Here is a 21,861-nt window from a genome sequence, read left to right as displayed (position 1 = left end):
CAACAAGTAAAACAAAAAAGTTTTGAGTAGACTATATTAAAAAGTAGCCCTCCAGATTGTTTTATCCAGTTTTATAGCCTTTGCTCACAAAAACTTTACGCTCACACAGCACCATCTAGTGCTGCAAGCCGCAAAGCGCGTGTTAAATACGCCTTGCGCATGCGCAATGCGCAGCCGGCCCCGCGTAAAGATGGCAGCGTCCAGTGCTCGCTGTGCTACACGGTGCCTGTCAGCCGGTTTGCCTGGACTTCGCAGCACCGGTGGGCTTTTGAAGTCCTTTAGACACGGAGATATTACGGCTTTGGCGATATGCGGTGCTCGCAGTTATGTGACGAGAGTCAGTTTAAGCTGCTGGAGGAATGAAAGAGGAGTGACATTGAAGGGGGCGTCAGGTGAGCTGCTTACATGCCGAGTGACTACAGTAGTTACCGTCAACTCCTGTTAGTATATAATTCACTTGTTATTTTATATCAGGAATAACAAAATACGAGTCTATAGACAAATATATTTATGTCAATTTATGTTATTGGTTTTGGAAGAATATAATGCACAAATATGATGCAACATACGTACGTTGTTGCAATATACTGTAGAAATAGGCAAATAATAAAAATGTATATAATTTTTACTGTAACTGTACATAACATCATCATTCTTACGGTTAAAGTTATTATTGCAAAACTGTAAAACCAACTGCAAATCGGTTCCAAAAGAGTTTTGTCTTAAATCTTTGTTTTTCATATTTTTTTAATAATTTATCATGACCGTAGTTCTAATGCTAAAGGTTTATTATGAGACCCATGATGTTTAAGGTAAATATGCAAAGTAAGGTGTAAGATGTTAAAGGTGCCAAAGAATGCATTGAAATAATATGTTGCGTTGTTCTTTGATATTTACATAGAGGATATGTAACTTTATTCAGTGCAAAAATTATCCAGAAATTTTTTTTACATGTCCATATACAATCCTAGGATTTGTCTTTTAAATGCAATGGTATCAGTGTTGGGTAAGTTACTCAAAAAAAGTAATTAATTACTAGTTACTAATTACATCTTTAATCATGTAATTAGATTACTTTACAAATTACTCTCTCCAAAAAGTATTTAATTACTTATTACTAATTACTTTCTAAATCCTATTTAGTACATGATACAAGGATAGGCTTGAAATGGCTCGAAAAAATAATATATAAAAGTACATAAATTATTCTGGTCCCACTTTAGGGTCCAATCATCTCTATTAACTAACTATTAACTACTTTTGTCTCCATATCTATATACTCCAAATACTGCTTATTAATACTAAAGAAGTTGTTAATTTTAAGTATTGGTAGAAATGGGGAGGGTTAAGGATGTAGAATAAGGTTTTGCAGAATCAGATATTTGCTAAGTGTTAATAAACAGCCAGCATCTCATTAATATTAATGCTAATAATCAACCAGTTAATAGACAATTTTAAACTTAAACCATGTTAAATCCACCTTTGTATTACAGTTAACATAATAGTTTTAGAGTCCATACAGTCCATTTAGTTACATCAGAAGTAACTGTAATTAGATTACAAGAAAAATAAGAGTAATCCCTTACTTTACTTTTTCAAGGGAAAAGTAATTTAATTACAGTAACTAATTACTTAGTAACTAGTTACACCCAACACTGAATGGTATATATGAATAATAATGTTGAGCTCTGCTCTGATTGGCTCTGCGGCTCATGCCAGTAGCTCATATTAGTAAACATGTTGGGGAGGGGCGTACATCTCAACTGTTAAATAATAGTCAGTGTTATGTTAAGATTGGCCTGTTTTCCAGCAGTCTAGGTTTACATGAAAAAGGGAAAACAAACGCATTTGAGGCTCATGATATGTCATTACCATGTACAAAACTCGTATTATTTATTAGGGCTGAACGATAAATCGCACGCAATTGTCTCGTGCATATCTTCAGTAAAGCCAGCGATTATGAATGCAGTATTTCCCCGCTTGTAAGTGAAATATGGCTCTGTGTAGTAAATGCCACTCCATCTGAAAGCAGCTGATGGCGATTTATTACTAATCATGAAACCGGCTTTACTGACGAGATTTATGTCTGTATAAGTTTTAAGGATCGCTCTGCATCTGATCTCTATCAAAAGTCCTTCACAAAAATGGAATTATCTCAGCTTTTAATTTAAATTCTGGAATCAGAGGTTGCAACAAAAATCGCCTTTAAAGTTGTCCTTGGCCACACATATTGCTAATGATAAATACTAGGGCTGTCAAAAGATTAATTGCATATGAAATAAAAGTTTGTTTTTGAATAATATATGTGTGTGCACTGTGTGCAATTATTTTGTATATATAAATACACACACATACTGTACATGTATTTATTTAAGAAACATTTACATGTGTTTATATATTTATTTGAGTTTTGAAATAATTTAAATTATATATATGAATAATAAAATATATACATAAATAACAATTTTCTTAAATGTGTGAATTTATATATACATAATAATTACATACAATACACACAAAAATATTATGTAAACACACACTTTAGTTTTGTATGCGATACATCACGATTAATCTCTTGACAGCCCTATTAAATATTTTTTTCTAAATTTTTTTGTGGTAAATGATCTTAACTTAATATCTTAATGGTTTTTGTCATTAAAATTCTAATAATTTTGACCCATACAATATATTGTTGGATATTGCTACAAATATACCCTTCGACTTATAAGTTTTGTGGTACAGGGTCACATACAGGTATTCTTTGAACTAGACAGGCCAGATACATGAAAATGTACATCTGTTTAATACCATTACTACTACAACTGCTCATAATAAACATCAATGCAATCGCATTAATATGATACAGAAATATAGCAGAAGAGCGATATTCCGATGCACCTGATAATTTTATTATCGTTTCGATTATGTTTCTTCCCTTTTAGGGTTGAGAAGCCACAATGTGTCCAGCTCTCATTTCTTCCACACCACCTCTGTATGTCATCAGCAGGACTTCTATGGGATTCTGGGGGTTCCTCGGACAGCCACTCAGAAAGAGATTAAGAAAGCGTACTACCAGGTTTGACAACCCAAAAAAAACAACTAATCTCTGAGGTCACATCAACTCTTTAGAGTTTAAGGTGAATGTTTTCTTTCAGTTAGCCAAGAAATACCATCCGGACACAAACCCAGATGACCCCCAAGCAAAAGAGAAGTTTGCCCAGCTGGCAGAGGCGTACGAGGTGAAGAAAGTTTTCATGTGCATTTTATGTCACGAGGTGTACCTTTTTTGGGGGGCGAGAACATTTCATTTTCCAGCCCAAGATCAAATGAAGCTCACAAAATACTACATTAGATTTTGCACAAAGTAAAACTTTTTTTTGCATGTTTTTACCCATGTATTTATTGGTGCGTAGACCCTTAGCGAAGAGCTAAAGAGGAAACAGTACGACACTTACGGTACAGCTGGTCCAAGCTCGAGTGGGGCGGGGCAACAGCAGTACTGGAGAAGCGGGGCCAACATCGACCCAGAGGAGCTGTTCAGGAAGATCTTTGGAGAATTTGCGGGAGGACGTGGCTTTGGAGACCTCAACTCCATGTTTGACCAGACACCTGAAGTGAGACAGCAAAAACCTAGCGATAACCATCCCTTACATGTATTCCTTTTTAAATCCCGACCATATGTACGTAAATATGAATCCTCTTTCTCCGTAGTTTGTGATGGAGCTGACGTTCATGCAGGCTGCTAAAGGCGTGAATAAGGAGATAACGGTTAATATAGATGATATATGTCCGCGCTGTGATGGTAAAGGTCATGAACCGGGAACTAAAGTCTCGCACTGTCACTATTGCAATGGAACAGGCATGGTGAGAATGCCAAATCAATATTAATGATATTGCCCAGCTTTGTTACTTATACGTTTATATTTTATCCTCTTTGTATATATAGGAGTCTATAAACACCGGCCCCTTTATGATGCGGTCTGCATGTAGGCGGTGTGGTGGGCGGGGCTCTATCATCATCACGCCTTGCATCATGTGCAGAGGAACGGGACAAACCAAGCAGAAACAGACAGTCATGGTGCCTGTGCCTGCAGGTGTGTGTCTGTCTTTTGTGGTAGAAGCACAGAGCTAGTTGTGTATACAAAAGTACTGACTACCTGTTATGGTTGTGTTTTAGGTATACAAGATGGACAGACAGTAAAGGTGCCGGTTGGGAAGAAATACATGTACGTCACATTCAGGGTGAGTAAATTTTTTTTTTTACACTAAAGGGGGTCGCACACCGGACGCGCAGCTCAGCACCGCGCCGTGCCGTTCTAAAAAATCAAACACATTGTTTTCTATGAGTATACGCACATCGGCGCCGACAAGTGGCGCCCAGCTTTGACTCAGGAAGTTGCGCAAATCCCTGTCGCACCACAGAGCGCCACTCACATAGTTTAACATTAAATAACATCATATTTGTCCCAAATCAATAACGATTAAAGCAACACTATGTAGTTTTCATGTAAAATTACTTACAGCTCCCCCATGTGGTTGAAAAGTGCAACAGTGGTATCAGTGGTACCTGGTATCAGACACTCTTCTTTAGGCAGGGGAAGGGAGGGGCTGTGTTTCCTACCCTCCACCGCCACTTTCAGGGTGTGCTTGTAGCAGCTAGGAGGCTGCTCAGGTTGCAGCAACAGTACAATTTGTCCAGTTAAAAGTTGTTTTATCACTGAAATAATTTTAGAGACATTATTTAAAGGTAAAAAAAACTACATAGTGTTGCTTTAACATTGGCTGCTAACGTATATGTTGCATTTTGAAGTAGACGCTATCTGACTTAGCTCGCGCTATTTAATATGCACTTCCGGTTACGATTGGAATATGCGGGATATTTATGCTATTTTATGCGATGAAATTGCGGGAACTTGCCAACATTGCGGGAAATTGCAAAAACTTTAGTGGCTCACAACTGTCCCCCTGGTGTGAGGTTGCAAAACTGTTTACAGCTTTTCATTGATGTTCACATCGCGTAATTACGTCACTTCCTAACGTTCCCATCCGGATTTTTTAAAATACGCCGCACTTTCGCCACATAAATTACAGATTTCTGCTCGTAAAATATGCGGGGCTTGCATGATTTCATAATCCCCGCATTTTCGTAGCAAAAAGTTACATATACAGAAAGTTGAAAAATGTTGCATTTACTTCACACAAGTGCAGCCATGTCCCCTGTTGTCATGGGAACGTTAGGAAGTGACGTAATTACGCGATGTGAACATCAGCTGCAAACAGTTTTGCAACCTCACACCAGGGGGACAGTTGTGAGCCACTAAAGTTTTAGCAAGTTCCCGCAATGTTGGCAAGTTCCCGCAATTTCATCGCATAAAATAGCATAAATATCCCGCATATTCCATTGCATTTTTTTAGAAAACGTGCCGCAAGATCAAGGATTTTTGTTCGCTACAATCAAAAAATCTCTGCATTTTCTGGAAGGACTGGTAAACGTATCCTTAAGGGGGTCGCACACCGGACGTAATTTATGTGGCGAAAGTGCGGCGTATTTAAAAAAATCCGGCCTCCGCATAAATATGCGGACTTTGGCTGATTATGGATTGAATCATGCGATCGCACAACACCGTTTTAAACTAAAAAATAAAATTTTCGTCTAAAGTACAAAAACGTGAATTTGTAAATGCTGTGCGTTAGACACATGGGTATTATGTGTTCAGACATCATGTGACATCGCCAACTACTGCCCTGGCATGCATAATGCTGTGTTTTTAGTCATTTTCGAAGATTGTTTGTGCAAACTTGCCTTAAATCAAATTGAACTTGATAGCTACACTGGATAAAAAGCTGTCTTTTTTAAATCTGATAAAAATAAAGACTCTTCGGAGGTATGAAGTAATACTACTCATCCACCTGTTTCTTGATGTAAATGTGGGCGCCGCCATCTTTGAGCTTTCCTGTTTATGACTTCTGGTGAGCAACTAAAGCTTATGGTAGTCTATTGCGAAGGACACATGTGCCGTTTTGACTGGCTGTTTAATGTTTATTATGAAATCCAGGAAGACCGACATAATTTGTGCAGTTAGGGGTTACCATAATAGCTAATACAAATGCAGTAAATCTCTGCAAAACATTTGTTTTAACCCCATGCACAAGAGCTGAATGTGTATGTGGCGCACATGCACTCATGATCTGTATTTACAAATCCATCCAGTAAAACCTTTCATAGAAACTGCCAGTAAACAATAAAGACAATAATTATTTAAAAACAACTAATATTATGCTGATAAAAATATGCTGATTTAGCGGATTTATTTTATTCTGCTACTATATATTATTACAAACATTTGATTACAGTAAAGAATATATATGACATAATCTGCTTAGTTAATGTTTATAATAGTTTGTAATGTGATTGCGTGTACTTTTGTTACAGTATGTTTTAAATAAAAAAGCTAATAAAGAGTTTCGTTGCAAAACGAGATAACCACCATTTTTTAATTGTTCAGAAATCTCGTTGTTTGGTTGTGCATTCCAATTAATTTTAATGCAACTGCAGTTGGTTTGTTTTGATTTAAACCTTCATAACTTAAAAAATACAGCTAAGTAGCACCATAATTAAGCAATATAGCTCGAGTAGGAGTGTGATATAGCTCTATATCATCACGGCTGTGATTAGGCCAGAGGCACGAGGCCGTAGGCAATCACAGCCCGTGATGATATAGAGCTGTATCACACGACTCCGAGAGCGATATTGCTTTTATACAACTGTTCGACGGCACACGTTTGAAAAATGAAAACTAGAAAACAACAACGGAGTTATTTTAAAAACCTCTTTGTTTGAGAACTACTTCTTCCGCCACGGATTTGAGGGCGGCCAGAATGACAGGTAACACTTTCGGCTGCTTTGAATCCCATATTAACTCAATGGACGGATTCGCCGTTTTTAAATATTACAATTTCTTGGTCACAAAGTGTAGTTTTAAGATTAGTTCAGTCGAGAATGTATATGTATTATATTTAAATCTACAGTCAATTAGTAAAGATAGCGCCTGTTTGAACGTTTGCTTAGTGAGATTCGGTAAGTATTAGGGCTGGGCGATAGAGCTAAAATGTTTATCATCGATATAGCATGTTATATCATTCGATAGCGATAATTATTGATATTTTTATGACCCATTTAAAATAAGGACCAGGAGAAAAATATATTACATTTAAACATTTTTATTTTAAACTTAACCTTCCTCTGATCATAATCCCTTCAGGTATTAAGACAGAAATGTCAACAACCATAGAAAACTTAAATAAATACATTTAAACATGAGTATAAATTTACAATGAATACTTAACAATTATCTTATCTAACATTTAAGGTGCACAATAAGAGAAAATGTAAGAAATTCTTAATAAAGTAAAATAATAAAATAGTGCAAAGTGTTAGATATAAACATAGAAACCTGAGAATTTAGTGCAAGTTCCCCAAAGGGTGAGCGCGGCTAAGGTGGTACATCAGGTTCGTGGTATTACCAGACTTGGCTGGGACGACGGTCTTGCATAATTTGCAGACGGCATTGGTCTGACTACGGTCAGACTTATAATATCCAAAAAACTGCCATACTGGCGAGCTGAATTTTCCTCTTTTATTTACAATTTCCTCGCTCTCTGCAGCACTCATTTTCTGCTTCTGTGTTTTCACATATACACTGTTTAGGTCGGCTCAAATGACGTGTCGCTCCGAGTACGGTGCGTTTGGGTCAGTGTAAACATAACAGCCGCACTCGGGTGCGCACTAAACGGCCGCTCCGAGACCGCTCTAAACAGGTGGTCTCGGAGCGGCTGTTGCCGAACTCTGGGGCGACCCACCTGTGGTGTGAACACTGCTGGACCTCGGGCCGAACCAAATACAGGAAGTTCTCCACATGTTTGAGCCACTGGGCTTCCGTTGTGACGTGAGCCGGGTGTTATATTGTGGGTTAACAACAAACAAGCCAATCCTGGTCCGTTGCATAGAGATTCGCTGTCTCCTTTACGTTTGAGCTGATGATTTTATAAATGCATAGCTGTCCTCCACACACAAATAGTGACATTACGGGCTTTTTAGCAAACGGCTCCGTGAGAAAGGCTTTAATAGAACAGCTACGCAATTTCGCGTTAAAGCAAAGGAGCTTCACAAAGACGTGCATCGTTTATCTCCACATCTTGATAGCTGCGCTCTCCCTGTCAGGCTGGTTGTCGTGGAAACGTGGGGGTGGTCATGAGACGGTAAGAGCTGTCAGAGACCAATGACAGCGCTGACCGTTGTCACATGGTGTACGGTGCGGCATTTCAAGTAAAGTAAAAAATATATATATATGTGAACACGGACCGCACTAACTGAAAAATGATACAATGTATTTTGGTGCGCTCCGAGGCCGCACCACGGTGCGCACCAACATATGTGAAAACAACCTCAGTTTTCTGCCGGTTACTGAAGAGGAATCGAGCACGAGACAACGCAACCAAACTTGATACTGTTACATGATTGGCTGTTAGCGTGTCACTCCCTACGTTGCTAGGTTACCAGAGAGCGAGTGCCTTTGTTAATGCAACGAAACTTGCTTTGCAACCTCCGTTTTCTTCTGACGAAAAAAAAATTATCGAACGTTTTATCGAACACATTTTTTATTGCTATCGATCACGTGTCTATCGTGATACATATCGTTATCGTTTTATCGCCCAGCCCTAGTAAGTATGAGAACCAAAGCATGAGCGGACGTCAGTGTTCACTCGCCTGCTGACCACCGCCCTCTCTGGGCTACATCTCTGACAGGGATTCCCTGGCTCTGATATTTGCCCTGTCTGTGTTTGATGGTCAAAATGAGATCAAATCAGCGGTATTTGGTGTCATGATGAAAATATTACTTGTTTTCTTATTCACATTTAGTGTCTTTTGTGTTGTTATTGTTTTGGCGCGAGGTAAAAGTTAATAAAACTATACCTCCAGAAAAAAACAAGTGTTTACATTCCTCTTTCCAAGTGTTAATCGTCCACACGATGTGACAAGACATAACTCCCATTAACTTTAACGTAACATCCAAGAGCGCTGATCTTTGACGGAATAATAACTTCCGATTGGGGATTCACAGACTGATTTATGAGCTAGTGAACTAATGAGACACACGGAGAGTGATTCAAAACAGCACGGTTGTGTGTGTCTGCAGTGTTTCCATTCAGAGATGAGCCTGTTTAGAGCAGTGGTTCTCAAACTGGGGGCCGCGAGATGGTAATAATAAACATGTTTTGACAAAAATGTTAAAAAATGGATTTATCTCGTTTTGCAACGAAACTCTTCAAATACTTTAAAAAGTAAGCAAATAATTACATAAGCTCATGTCTCAACCTAGTGCGTAAGAGGTGATGTAATAATATTTTAATAGAACGAAAACAATACTCAATACATGTAGTAGTTTAATAATGTTTATAATGGTTTGTTCAAATAACTTACAATGTGTTGAATGATACTGCTGACTGTGTCGGACCGCGTGAAGCTTGAACGTGTCGCCATAAACAATTCCATTAAAAATTGCCATTTAAAAAACCCTCACTCGAGAGGGACAGTTGTGACATTTTAAACCAGCCCCTGAAAAGTTAAAAACACAAAGTCTCTGTAAATTCCATGTACAAACACTGGACTGACTTTCCCATTATAAAGAAACTGGTATGTCTCTGTGCTTTTATATTTGCGCATTGAAGAACCGTCACATCCGATCAACAACACGATATGATTTAATATATCTTCATATATCAAGCCACTTCTTAATTTCATCCTCACACTGGTTCCTACATGGCAGGTGTGGTAAATATTAACTGTTTAAATCATGTTTTATGCGTGCTCCCACTACACTGTTTTCTACCGGCTGGCTATTGAACCGAAAGTCTCGGACCGGAAAGGAAATACATCACATCACTTACTTCCGCGTTCGAGAAAAAGGTGGATAGACAGTTTCAGCAGTAACAACATAAACAAGTGGCTTTCGTGGTCAACACATAACTTCCCGTAAAATCAGCTATGAATAAATAACAACAAAGTACTTTAAATGTAGTTACTTTATATAACAAGCAAAAAACAACAACATGTAGATTACCAAAACATTTGTTATTTTCGACGAGGTATTTGTTCAAGACTTCATTTTAGCAACTAGTCAGACCATTAAAAAACTGAAACTGGAAGTGAAGTTTGGACCAGACGCGTATCGCGTCACAGCATGTGCGTCTGATGAAACTGTCTATAGGTACCACTGATCTATATAAATGACTGGATTGCGCATAGAACGCTTGACGTAACTGCGTGAGGTGAAGCCAGCGCAGAGTTCGAGCCGCCATCTTGGCATACCCAACCGGCAGAGAGCGTCATTGACTTCCATTCAAAATCATGATCAAAATTTACCCCATTTACAGCGTATCAGTTACACAAGGTTAATTTTTAGGACATGTGTACGTTAATTATTTGTTAATTCTGGTGTTATTTGCAATATTTATGTTTTAATCGGGCAGGATAATGGATTTACAAAAAACCGTTAAGGTGAGTGTGTCTGTTGCATTTGTTAATGACACGGGTATAAATAAAGTTTTTTTTGACATTCAGCTACACGGTGACGGTCAGCGTTATTTCTCTAAATAAGTTTAGGTAACTTGTATGTGAGAAAGCCCTAACCACGCCCCCTTGCGTAGTACGTCATGCACGCATTGGAGACATGTTCAGACATGCAGACTCGGCAACTGAGAGTGAAAGGAGGCTAACGGGATGGTTTATGCATATTTGTATATGTTTTTTCCCGTGTGTATTTGATTACGGGTGAGTTTATATGTGTAATTTGACTTGTTATTAATGTTGCTGTTCTTATATCGGTCATATTGCATATTATTCATTGTCCATGTGATCGCCTGTTAAACTGGGTCACAAACAGAAACCGAAACTAACGGTTTTCATCCATATTAAGCTTTAAGTTGCAAATATAATTGTATGACCTACCTCACGCGGTTTATACAGTGTTGTTAAGTTGTTTACATTGATTATTTAATTATGACCGTCAATATATACAATGATCACACAGTTTGTTTGTGATTGTTTGTTTAAAGTATTAGTAATATGTACAACGCACAATGGCAATGTTTATATATATATAAATATATACATATGTGTATATTTTATTTATTAATGTTACATTGTGTATCTACTGATATATTTACATTATTTATTTGTTTCTCTTCTGTTTATTATAGACCATGTGTGAATAAACATATACAGATCTTCATTTGATTCAAAAGCTGAACTATGCCTCATTATTCCGTTTCTCTAACCGGAAACATCCACATCCATCTTGAGTGCATTTTCACATGAACCCACTGAGCGTCCTAAACGCTCGTATATGGTCCTTCGAGCCGGATGCATAAAGATGGATCATGAATCTCAAAGTGCAACTGAGCCTGATGTACGTCCTCGCCCTCCAAGAGAGAGACATCTTCCTGCCCATCTGGCTGATTATGAAGTTCAGCTTCCATATAATCTACATCCAGAGCCACCTCCTGCTGATGCATCTTCACAGAGAGCCTCCAGACAATCCAGACATGCGTCTAGATCCATTTCTACCGGTACTGTATCCAGTTCATCCAGATCTCATCGTAGTGCACGACGCAGATCTCCAAGACATGGACTCTCAAATCTTCATGCTGCTATGTTGGAAGCAAGACTAAAGTCTTTGGACTTGGAAGAACTTCAACGCCAGATTGAAGAGGACGCCATAGTAGATAAAGAGTGTGAGAGACTTGATGCTCAGGCTAGAGATGCACAGTTAAAACAGGAACAAGCCAATAAAGCTAGAGAGTTGTTGGCTAAGCAAGTAGAGACCAGACGGCGTCTGAAAAAGGTACAAAATGAGCTTGAGGCTGCTAAATATGTTTGTGTACTTCTTAAACAGGAACCTCAAGATGTTGATGTTACTAATGTACAGTCCAGTCTAACCACTGATCCCCTGTCAGAGGTAAGCACTCAACAGAATAGAGTTGCTGTTAATGATGACTACATGACATCTACTCATGTAATGCCTAGCCATACCTCTCGTCATGTTAACTTTGCTCCTGTGTCATCAGTAATTGCTCCCTCTGTATTATCTGCTGTACACAGTACTGATCCAGTATCTGAATTATCATTCAGTTCTGTCACCTCAGTTGCCGAGGTAACCCACTGCAACACCGTTACATGGTCATCGACTCCGCTAACTAGGACACAGTCTTATGTAATGCCTAAGTCAGAGTATGGTGTTCCTTTACCCTCTAACCCTACAGTGGCCAGGCCACATCATTATTCAGACACCTCTGTCACCTATAGTCAGACACAGGCTATAGCTCCACTTACCAGTCCTGTAGCTTCAGGGGTTGCCTTTCATACTCCATCCTATACAGACATGAATGGTATCCCTCAGTTAACACCAGGAACATTGTATAATACACCTCGAGGTCAAGCTGTATTGTTCCCTACGCCTGTCCAGTCACCTGGTATGGAAATGTTAGCTGCCTCAGCTTATGGTATCCCAAAGCCTGCTATTCCATACTTCGATACAGGTCGGGAAAGTGACTTCGCACTACTGAAAATGGCCTTAGACAATGTAATGAATAACCAACTGCATCTGAGTGAACATTACAAATATCAGGTCCTCTTAAGTCACCTAAAACTGCCTAGTGCTCTTCAATTGGCCAAAGCATACATGCACGATCCCAGGCCATACACCACTGCTTTACAGGCGTTGCAGGATAAATATGGACAACCCCGCCAACTGGTTCAGTCTGAGTTAGGTATCATATTGAATACATCAGCTGTAAAGTTTGGTGATGCAGAAGCCTTTGATGCATTCTCCCTATCCATCCAATCGTTAGTTGGGATGCTCAGAACATTAGAGGGCCCAAACGGGTATGAGTTGCGCTGTGGCTCTCATGTTGATCGGTTACTAAGCAAGATGCCACCGTCATATCGCGATGGATTCGTAGAGTTCTGCTTCAGTCGAGGTATCTTGCAAACTGGTACAGACCGCACGTATACATTACCTGATCTATCTGAATGGCTGCAAATGAAGTCACAGGCCAAGCGCATCTCCAATAAAGCAGCTACACTGTATCAAACTGACACAGCCAGACCAGTTAAGAAAGATCAGCAAAGAGCAGTGCCATCTCGCCCAAAAGAGAGATCCACCTCTATCTTGTATTCAGCTAATGGCAGTTCAAGTGCACAGGGACAACAGAAATCTTACACTCCCTCTAAGATTCAGCCTTACTGCCCGTACTGTAACAACAAGGAACATTTCCTGAATGCGTGTCCCACATTCAAGACAATGAACACAGAGCAAATAACACAGTGGATATCCAAAGAAAAGCGCTGCTGGAAATGTGGTCGTAAGCACACTTCAGATAGCTGTACTCTGAAACGAACATGTTCAACCTGCAAAGAGTTACATCTGACCATCTTGCATGATGCAGCATTACAGATCCAACAGAGTGTGCTGTTAGTTAACGTTCCATCCCCCCAGGTCTATTTAGATCGGCCCAACCGCTCTCAAAAGGTAATGCTAAAGATAGTCAAGGTCTTACTGCACAACCAAGAGAAAGTCATGGAAACATACGCTGTATTGGATGACGGTTCAGAGCGTAGCATTGTACTTTCACAAGCCGTGAAACAATTGAACCTTACCACTGAGCCTGAAAAACTCACTCTACGCACGGTTCATCAGGATGTTGTTAACCTGCACGGAGCTACTGTTTCCCTACATGTGTCACCCTTAAATAAACCAGGCACGAAATATCTGATTGCCCATGCTTTCACTGCAGATAACCTGAGACTTTCCGAGCATACTTACCCAGTGGTTTCTCTTCAACGCAAGTATGAGCATATTAGGTCTTTGCCATTACCCTTGATTGACCGAGCACAACCTCTGTTGCTCATCGGGTCTGACATGCCTCATCTACTCAATCCAGTTCAGCCAGTGCGCATGGGACCTACAAGTGCACCGATTGCTATTTGTACCAAACTTGGTTGGACGCTCCAAGGCCCAGTGGGCTTTAATCAAACCACTCTTACCACCCAACAATGTTTCCACATATCCACAACCACATCGAATACGGAGTTATTCAAGAATGTGGAACGCCTCTGGCAAATCGATACACTGCCTTACATAAATGAGAAAACAGCCACTCGGTCCAAACAAGACCAATATGCTATCACTCTACTCCAGACACATACCACAAGAGTAAACGTTGATGGAGTAATGCGATACGCCACACCTTTGCTCAGAAGATCTAACGCTAAGGTTCTAAAGGCCCCTAAGGAAACAGTGATGGCACACCTCAGAAGCACTGAGCGTAAACTTTCCAAAGATCCTAGGCGAGCGGAGTCTTACTGTTCAGAAATGATAAAACTGCAGCAATCGGGTTATGTGGCAGAGATATCAACACAAGAAGCTGAACAATCCATGGAGTCATGGTACATTCCTCACCACATGGTGACGCATAACAACAAGGACAGAATTGTTTTTAACTGTTCTTATTCATACCAAGGCCAAGCTCTAAATGACATCCTTCTGCCAGGGCCTGTTCTCGGTCCGTCTTTACTGGGTGTTATGCTGAGGTTCCGTGAATATCCTGTGGCCATCAGTGGGGACGTGAAGGGCATGTTCCATCAGGTTCGCCTTTTACCCAGTGATAAACCTATAACGCGCTTCCTGTGGAGAGACATGCAGAGGACAGAACAACCCAAGAACTACGAATGGCAAGTCTTACCATTCGGCACAACTTGCAGCCCATGCTGCGCCATATATGCACTCCAGGAAACTGCAAATAACCATCCTGATGTTGAACCAGTTCTGGCGAGAACAGTCAAAGATTCCTTTTATGTAGACAACTGTCTTCATAGCCTTCCAACTGTTGCTGAAGCTAGAGCACTGGTAGACGATCTACGACAACTTCTACTCACCTGTGGGTTCGAACTGCGTCAATGGGCCAGCAACAGACCAGAAGTTATCCAGCATCTTCCCTCTGATGCAAGGTCACCAAATAGTGAACTCTGGTTATCACAGAAGAGTACTGACCTTTTAGAAGGTACACTTGGACTACTTTGGAACTGCCTCAGCGACTCATTCAGTTACAAACCCAGCCAATTTAATTGCCTTGAACCAACTTTGAGAAACATCTACAAAGTTTTGGCATCTCAGTATGACCCCCTGGGTTACTTAATCCCATTCACAACCCGAGCTAAAGTGCTGATTCAGGATCTGTGGAAGGACAAGGTCGGGTGGGATGATCTAATCAAATCCGATCACTTATTCACCAGATGGCAGGACTGGCAACATGAGCTCCAAAGTTTAAATCAGATTGCAATCCCACGATGCTACACATCATTTGAGGATCCTGGAGATATTCTCAGTCGAGATCTACACATATTTTGTGACGCATCTGAAAGGGCTTATGGCTCAGTAGCCTACATGCGAACAGAGAACAACGATGGACATGTACATGTCTCATTTGTATTGGCCCGTTCACGAGTTGCCCCTCGGAAGCAAATGACGATTCCGCGACTGGAATTGAGTGCAGCACTTATAGGAGCACAGGTTGCCAAACTTCTACAAACTGAACTAACTCTCAACATTGATCATGTTACCCTCTGGTCAGACTCATCTACCGTTCTACAGTGGCTGAAATCGGATTCATGCAGATACAAAGTCTTTGTCGGAACCCGGGTTGCAGAAATACAGTCACTCACTGATATTGATATCTGGAGGTATGTTAATTCAGGGAACAACCCAGCTGATGTCATAACACGTGGCCAATCACTTAAGGATTTAATCCTTCCTTGTCGCTGGAGTAATGGACCAGATTTCTTACACCAGCCAGAGTCATGCTGGCCCTCTTTACCGGCAGTTGAAACTGAACCAGAATCAGAGTTGAAGAAGTCTGCAATTTGCCTTAATGTATGCACCAGTTCAGACATTGCCCTACCTGATATCAGTCAGTATACTACCTGGACTGAATTATTAAAGGCAACAGCGACCTCCCTTCATGGGGCGGCTACCTCTTCCACACAACCAACAGAAGATTCGTTAAACTTCATCTCAGCAGAGAGGCTCCTCTTACAACAGGCTCAGAAAGATTCCTTCCCAGAGGAATTTAAGGCTCTTGCTTCAGACCGACCATTACCATCCAACAGTAGATTGGCATCACTATCACCCGAGTTTGATAAGATCAGTGGACTCATCAGGGTTGGCGGGAGACTACGACATGCCAAAGATATGGAATTGGACGCCATACACCCCATCGTGCTTGATCCACAGCACAGCCTAACCAAGCTTCTAATTAAGGATTATGATGCCTCCCTTTTACATCCTGGGCCAGCAAGAGTCTTTGCTGAACTAAGAAGACGTTATTGGATTCTACGGGGAAGGGAGTCTATTAAGAAACATCAATACACATGCATTGACTGTCAAAAATGGCGTGCCAAGCCTAACATTCCCAAAATGGCCGACCTTCCACCAGCACGCTTACGTCTGTACAAGCCCCCCTTCTATTCCACTGGAATGGATTGCTTTGGTCCATTCACGGTGAAGATTGGCCGAAGAAATGAGAAAAGATGGGGAATAGTGTTTAAATGTCTGACAACCCGTTGTCTACATCTTGATCTGTTAGAAAGCATTGACACAGATGCATTCCTAATGTCTCTTAGAAGATTCATAGCTCGAAGAGGGAAACCATTCGAGCTTCTCTCTGATAATGGTACCAATTTTGTTGGAGGAGACACTGAGATGAGAACAGCCTATGAAGCCATGACGCCTGATCTGAAGCAACAACTTGCTGAACAACAGATTTCATTCAGATTCAATCCACCTAGTGCCCCTCATTTTGGGGGAGCATGGGAACGGGAAGTGAAGTCAGTAAAGCAGGCCCTAAAAGTAGTACTGAAGGACCAAACAGTGTCTGAGACTGTACTCCGTACCATTCTCACTGAGGCAGAGGGCATCTTGAATGCTAAACCATTGGGATACACATCCTCAGATGTGGCAGATCCTGACCCTATTACACCTAACATCCTGCTAATGGGTCGTCATGATTCGTCACTTCCACAAGTACTCTATGATTCAAGTAATCTTTTGGGAACTAGAAGATGGAAACATAGTCAAGTACTTGTTGACCATTTCTGGGCTAGGTTTATCCGTTATTACCTCCCGAATCTGCAAGAAAGACAAAAGTGGCGTAAAGAGGGAGGAGAAATTAGTCTGGACCAAGTGGTACTGATAGTGGATCCACAACTGCCACGAGCATGTTGGCCAGTAGGAAGAGTGACCAAAACTTTCCCTGGACTTGATGGACGTATCAGAACAGTTGAAGTTCAGGTACACAATCGCACTTATGTAAGACCTGTATCCCGTATAGTATCACTCCCTAAACTCAATGAAGATGACACTATTGCCCCTACCAGTTAGTTAGGATTTCTCACTAATTCAAATGTTCTTATACATTTGGGGGCGGCTGTGTGAGAAAGCCCTAACCACGCCCCCTTGCGTAGTACGTCATGCACGCATTGGAGACATGTTCAGACATGCAGACTCGGCAACTGAGAGTGAAAGGAGGCTAACGGGATGGTTTATGCATATTTGTATATGTTTTTTCCCGTGTGTATTTGATTACGGGTGAGTTTATATGTGTAATTTGACTTGTTATTAATGTTGCTGTTCTTATATCGGTCATATTGCATATTATTCATTGTCCATGTGATCGCCTGTTAAACTGGGTCACAAACAGAAACCGAAACTAACGGTTTTCATCCATATTAAGCTTTAAGTTGCAAATTTAATTGTATGACCTACCTCACGCGGTTTATACAGTGTTGTTAAGTTGTTTACATTGATTATTTAATTATGACCGTCAATATATACAATGATCACACAGTTTGTTTGTGATTGTTTGTTTAAAGTATTAGTAATATGTACAACGCACAATGGCAATGTTTATATATATATAAATATATACATATGTGTATATTTTATTTATTAATGTTACATTGTGTATCTACTGATATATTTACATTATTTATTTGTTTCTCTTCTGTTTATTATAGACCATGTGTGAATAAACATATACAGATCTTCATTTGATTCAAAAGCTGAACTATGCCTCATTATTCCGTTTCTCTAACCGGAAACATCCACATCCATCTTGAGTGCATTTTCACATGAACCCACTGAGCGTCCTAAACGCTCGTATATTGTAAGTTTAGATAACATAATTACAAAACTAGCAAATTATTGCATGCACATACGGTACAAAGCATGATTATTTATTTAGAATTCAGAATGAGCACGTTTATTGTCATTAATACTAAATATGCTGCGGTCTGTCTGCTGATCTGATACTGTAATGAAGATGAATGTATAATAACCGTTTAAAACGCAAAATATACAACTTTCAGTAAATAACTATTTACATGCTTTGCACGTTTGTGTTGTAATAATGTACAGGGTAACTTCACATATAAAAACGAAGACGAGTAAAGTGATGTTTTATCATTAAAATCTGACAACGTCCATTGATTTAATAGAACGTTTGGGTATACCAACATGGCGGCGCGGTGGCTTCACAAGTGTGACGTCATGCGCAATCCAGTCATTTATATAGATCAGTGATAGGTACTCAAGATGTGTTACGTGCGCTTCAAAGGATTTTAATGTGTGTCTCATGTCCTGTGTTGCAGGTCCAGAGAAGTCCAATATTTCGTCGTGATGGGTTTGATATCCACTCTGATGTCATGATTTCAGTAGCCCAGGCCATTTTAGGGGGAACAGCTAGAGCACAGGGCCTGTACAGCACCATCGACATTGCGGTTAGAGAATAAGCTGGACTTATATGGGATCCATTCATAAGCATATTTTCTAATGACTAAAATAAAAAGGCCTTTCCTGCAGATTCCTCCAGGCATTCAGACAGACCAGCAGATCAGACTGGCTGGAAAAGGCATCCCACGCATGAATAGCTTCGGTTATGGAGACCATTACGTACATATCAAAATCCAAATTCCCAAGAAGAGGCATTGGCAGAAACCCATGCACGGATGCGTTTCCTGTTTGTGTTTGTTTTATGTATTGCATGGTTCATTTGCAGGAAGTTGACACAGAGGCAGAGGACGCTGCTGCTAAGTTATGCAGAGGACGAAACGGATGTGGAGGGAAATGTTAATGGAGTAACCAAACCAGCTGCAGGTAGATAACCATATCAAAAATGTGCATGCAAACTAATCTGGAAGTTTACCTTCAATTTAATTTGCCGTCCTGTGGGTTTGTAGCTAGCTCTCAGGACAGACAGACCTCAGAATCGGCACAGAACAAAGACGAAGAGCCAGAAAAAGAGGAAGGTGGATTTTTCTCTAAACTGAAGAAGATGTTCTCCTGAAGGGAAGAAGGAAGGTACAGTAGCAGTCTTACTATAATTTAACAGACTTATGTAATTGAACACACATTTATCTAAATTGCCTTTACATAGAATATCCAGCAATGAAAACTTTCAATACAAATATGTTTCTTTTGTGGCTGTTTCCATCAGGTAAAATACTTTCACCGGACTGAACATTAGGTGCTTGGGTTGTACTTCTCTTATTTGCTTCGGCGAAGGAAAGAAGTATGCACACTAAGAAAGAAACACAATCACCCAGCAGAGGGCATCCAAGCAATTCCCTCCGAAGAGAAAAATCAGGAATGTCCTGATTTTGGTCCAGAATGATACTGGTCTGGTCTGGTCACCAATTTAAAACCATTTCTCTACCTATTATCAACCTAATGCTTAGCATCCATGTGCTGATGTGTGCTGTTGTTTTTGTAGGGAAACACCTGAATAAATGTTTTACTAAATACTAGTGTTGTGTTGTTAATACAGATATGCTGTATTAAAATTGGGCAATAAAGTATAGAAGACTGTGCTGTATATGAAGTCGAGGTTAAAGGCGGGGTGCACGATCTTTGAAAGCTAATGTTGATATTTGAAATTACCTAAACAAACACGCCCCTACCCCAATAGAATCTGGACCTTCTTTTGATAGACCCGCCCCACACATACGCAACACGGACAACTATGTCGGTTAGTAGACATCCCCCTTACTGCTGATTGGCTACAAGTGTGTTTTGGTACTCGGCCCGACTCCTTTTCTAAAGCGTTTCTCAAAAATCCTGCCTCTAAAGAGTTTTGTTAAAGTCGTCATGAAACTGAAGTAATGATTGTCTTATTTTCCCTGTGGTGACATATATTCGAGTAAACGGCTTCTGAAATGAAAAAGGTAGGGCGGGACTTGAATTCGTCCATCGAGAATTGATTGGATAGTTTGAAGTTGGCATCGTGTTAGGGATGCATAACTTTTAATCACGATTAATCTATAGCAAAATAAAAGTTTTTGTTTACATCATATGTGTGTGAACTGTGTATAATAATTATGTGTATATAAATATGCACACATGCATGTATAATAATAATAATAATAATAATAATATATATATATATATATATATATATATATGTGTGTGTATATATGTATATATATATATATATATATATATATATATATATATATATATATATATATATATATATATATATATATATATATATATATATATATATATATATATAATTTACTTATTTATTTATTTATTATAAAGTGTAATATAAATTATACATAAATATACAAATGTGTAAACATTTCTTAAATATCTACATGCATTTATCTATACAAAGTTATTAAACACAGTTCACAAACACACATATGATGTAAACAAAAACTTTTATTCTGCTATATATTAATCGTGATTAATCGCTGTGCATCCCTAGTCGTGTTGCTAATTGCTAATCGCTGCGATCTTTTGTCGAACCCCACCTAATTCACCATATCCAATGGACAGGAAGTAAAGGGAGATTGTTTTGAGGAGGGGAGGAGATTTGTGTTAATGATTAAAGATTATGAGGGCACATGAGTTAAAAAAAATAATGACGTCATTTGTAAAAAAAAAAACCCCACAATATTCCTAAAAAAGGAATGTGGTATTTCAATTTTTCAGTTTTGTAGCACCTTCATTTGTGACCGTAACATATCCTGAGGGAAGGGAAGTCAGTTGCATGCAGACACGTTTCCTTAAGGGCTCTCAGTTTCGGAGACAGATTTGTTAAAACAATTACATGAGCTGTAAATAATGTCCCAACATGATGGCACCACAAGTGCCTCTCTATCAACTATCCTGAGCTCTGACATCAAAGGTCAAAATTCAATCACTTCCATGGTTATAAATACCTTTAAAAAAAGTATCTGACAAAACATCTAGGGGCGGTCCCCCAGACAGGGTTTATCCTAGTCCCAGACGCATGCATGTTTGAGCTGCCTTAATTTAAAAACATTTTGTACTGACGTATCTTAACATATATCAGTGCCATTGTTTTGTCTCAAGATGCACACCAGTTTTGTTTTTTGTAAAAAGTACTTAAAAGGTTCACCCAAAAATGAAAATTCTGTCATCATTTACTCACTTTCATGTTGTTACAAACAAGCATAAATTTCTTTGATCTGATGAATACAAAAGGAAGATATTTTGAGAAATGTTTGTAACCAAACCGTTTGTGGACCCCATTCAGGAAAAAAGAATACTGTGGAAGTAAATGGGGTCCACGAACGGTTTGGTTACAAACATTTCTCAAAATATCTTCCTTTGTGTTAATCAGAACAAATAAATTTTTATAGGTTTATAACAACATGAGAGCGAGTAAATGATGACAGAATTTTCATTTTTTGGGTAACTACCCCTTTAAATGTCCTAA

The 21,861-nt window shown here is 39.5% G+C and overlaps 2 protein-coding genes across 2 annotated transcripts; both read left to right on the top strand.

The window, feature by feature from the left end:
• The first annotated feature begins 157 nt into the window (after window positions 1–157).
• On the top strand, window positions 158–19,913 carry dnaja3b (DnaJ heat shock protein family (Hsp40) member A3b). The gene is made up of 12 exons (XM_073861325.1): window positions 158–392; window positions 2,943–3,076; window positions 3,156–3,239; window positions 3,414–3,614; window positions 3,712–3,864; window positions 3,947–4,094; window positions 4,178–4,242; window positions 18,764–18,892; window positions 18,975–19,094; window positions 19,175–19,268; window positions 19,352–19,472; window positions 19,609–19,913. Exons 1-11 carry the CDS (start codon window positions 167–169, stop codon window positions 19,456–19,458), a joined length of 1,461 nt encoding a protein of 486 aa, XP_073717426.1. The 5' UTR covers window positions 158–166; the 3' UTR covers window positions 19,459–19,472; window positions 19,609–19,913.
• On the top strand, window positions 10,691–17,853 carry LOC129437747 (uncharacterized). The gene is made up of 2 exons (XM_073861324.1): window positions 10,691–10,831; window positions 11,260–17,853. Exon 2 carries the CDS (start codon window positions 11,406–11,408, stop codon window positions 17,493–17,495), a length of 6,090 nt encoding a protein of 2,029 aa, XP_073717425.1. The 5' UTR covers window positions 10,691–10,831; window positions 11,260–11,405; the 3' UTR covers window positions 17,496–17,853.
• Window positions 19,914–21,861: the final 1,948 nt, after the last annotated feature.

The sequence above is a fragment of the Misgurnus anguillicaudatus genome, chromosome 23, assembly GCF_027580225.2.
Source record: "Misgurnus anguillicaudatus chromosome 23, ASM2758022v2, whole genome shotgun sequence".
Classification (NCBI taxonomy): domain Eukaryota; kingdom Metazoa; phylum Chordata; class Actinopteri; order Cypriniformes; family Cobitidae; genus Misgurnus; species Misgurnus anguillicaudatus.
This window is presented reverse-complemented; position numbering and strand designations above follow the sequence as displayed.

Excerpts from the sequence above, each read along its gene's own strand:
- dnaja3b (XM_073861325.1), top strand. The coding sequence starts at position 167 with ATGCGCAGCCGGCCCCGCGTAAAGATGGCAGCGTCCAGTGCTCGCTGT. Across the intron at positions 393-2,942 it reads GACATTGAAGGGGGCGTCAG|GGTTGAGAAGCCACAATGTG; the intron begins GTGAGCTGCTTA and ends CTTCCCTTTTAG. Across the intron at positions 3,615-3,711 it reads TGTTTGACCAGACACCTGAA|TTTGTGATGGAGCTGACGTT; the intron begins GTGAGACAGCAA and ends CTTTCTCCGTAG.
- LOC129437747 (XM_073861324.1), top strand. The coding sequence starts at position 11,406 with ATGGTCCTTCGAGCCGGATGCATAAAGATGGATCATGAATCTCAAAGT.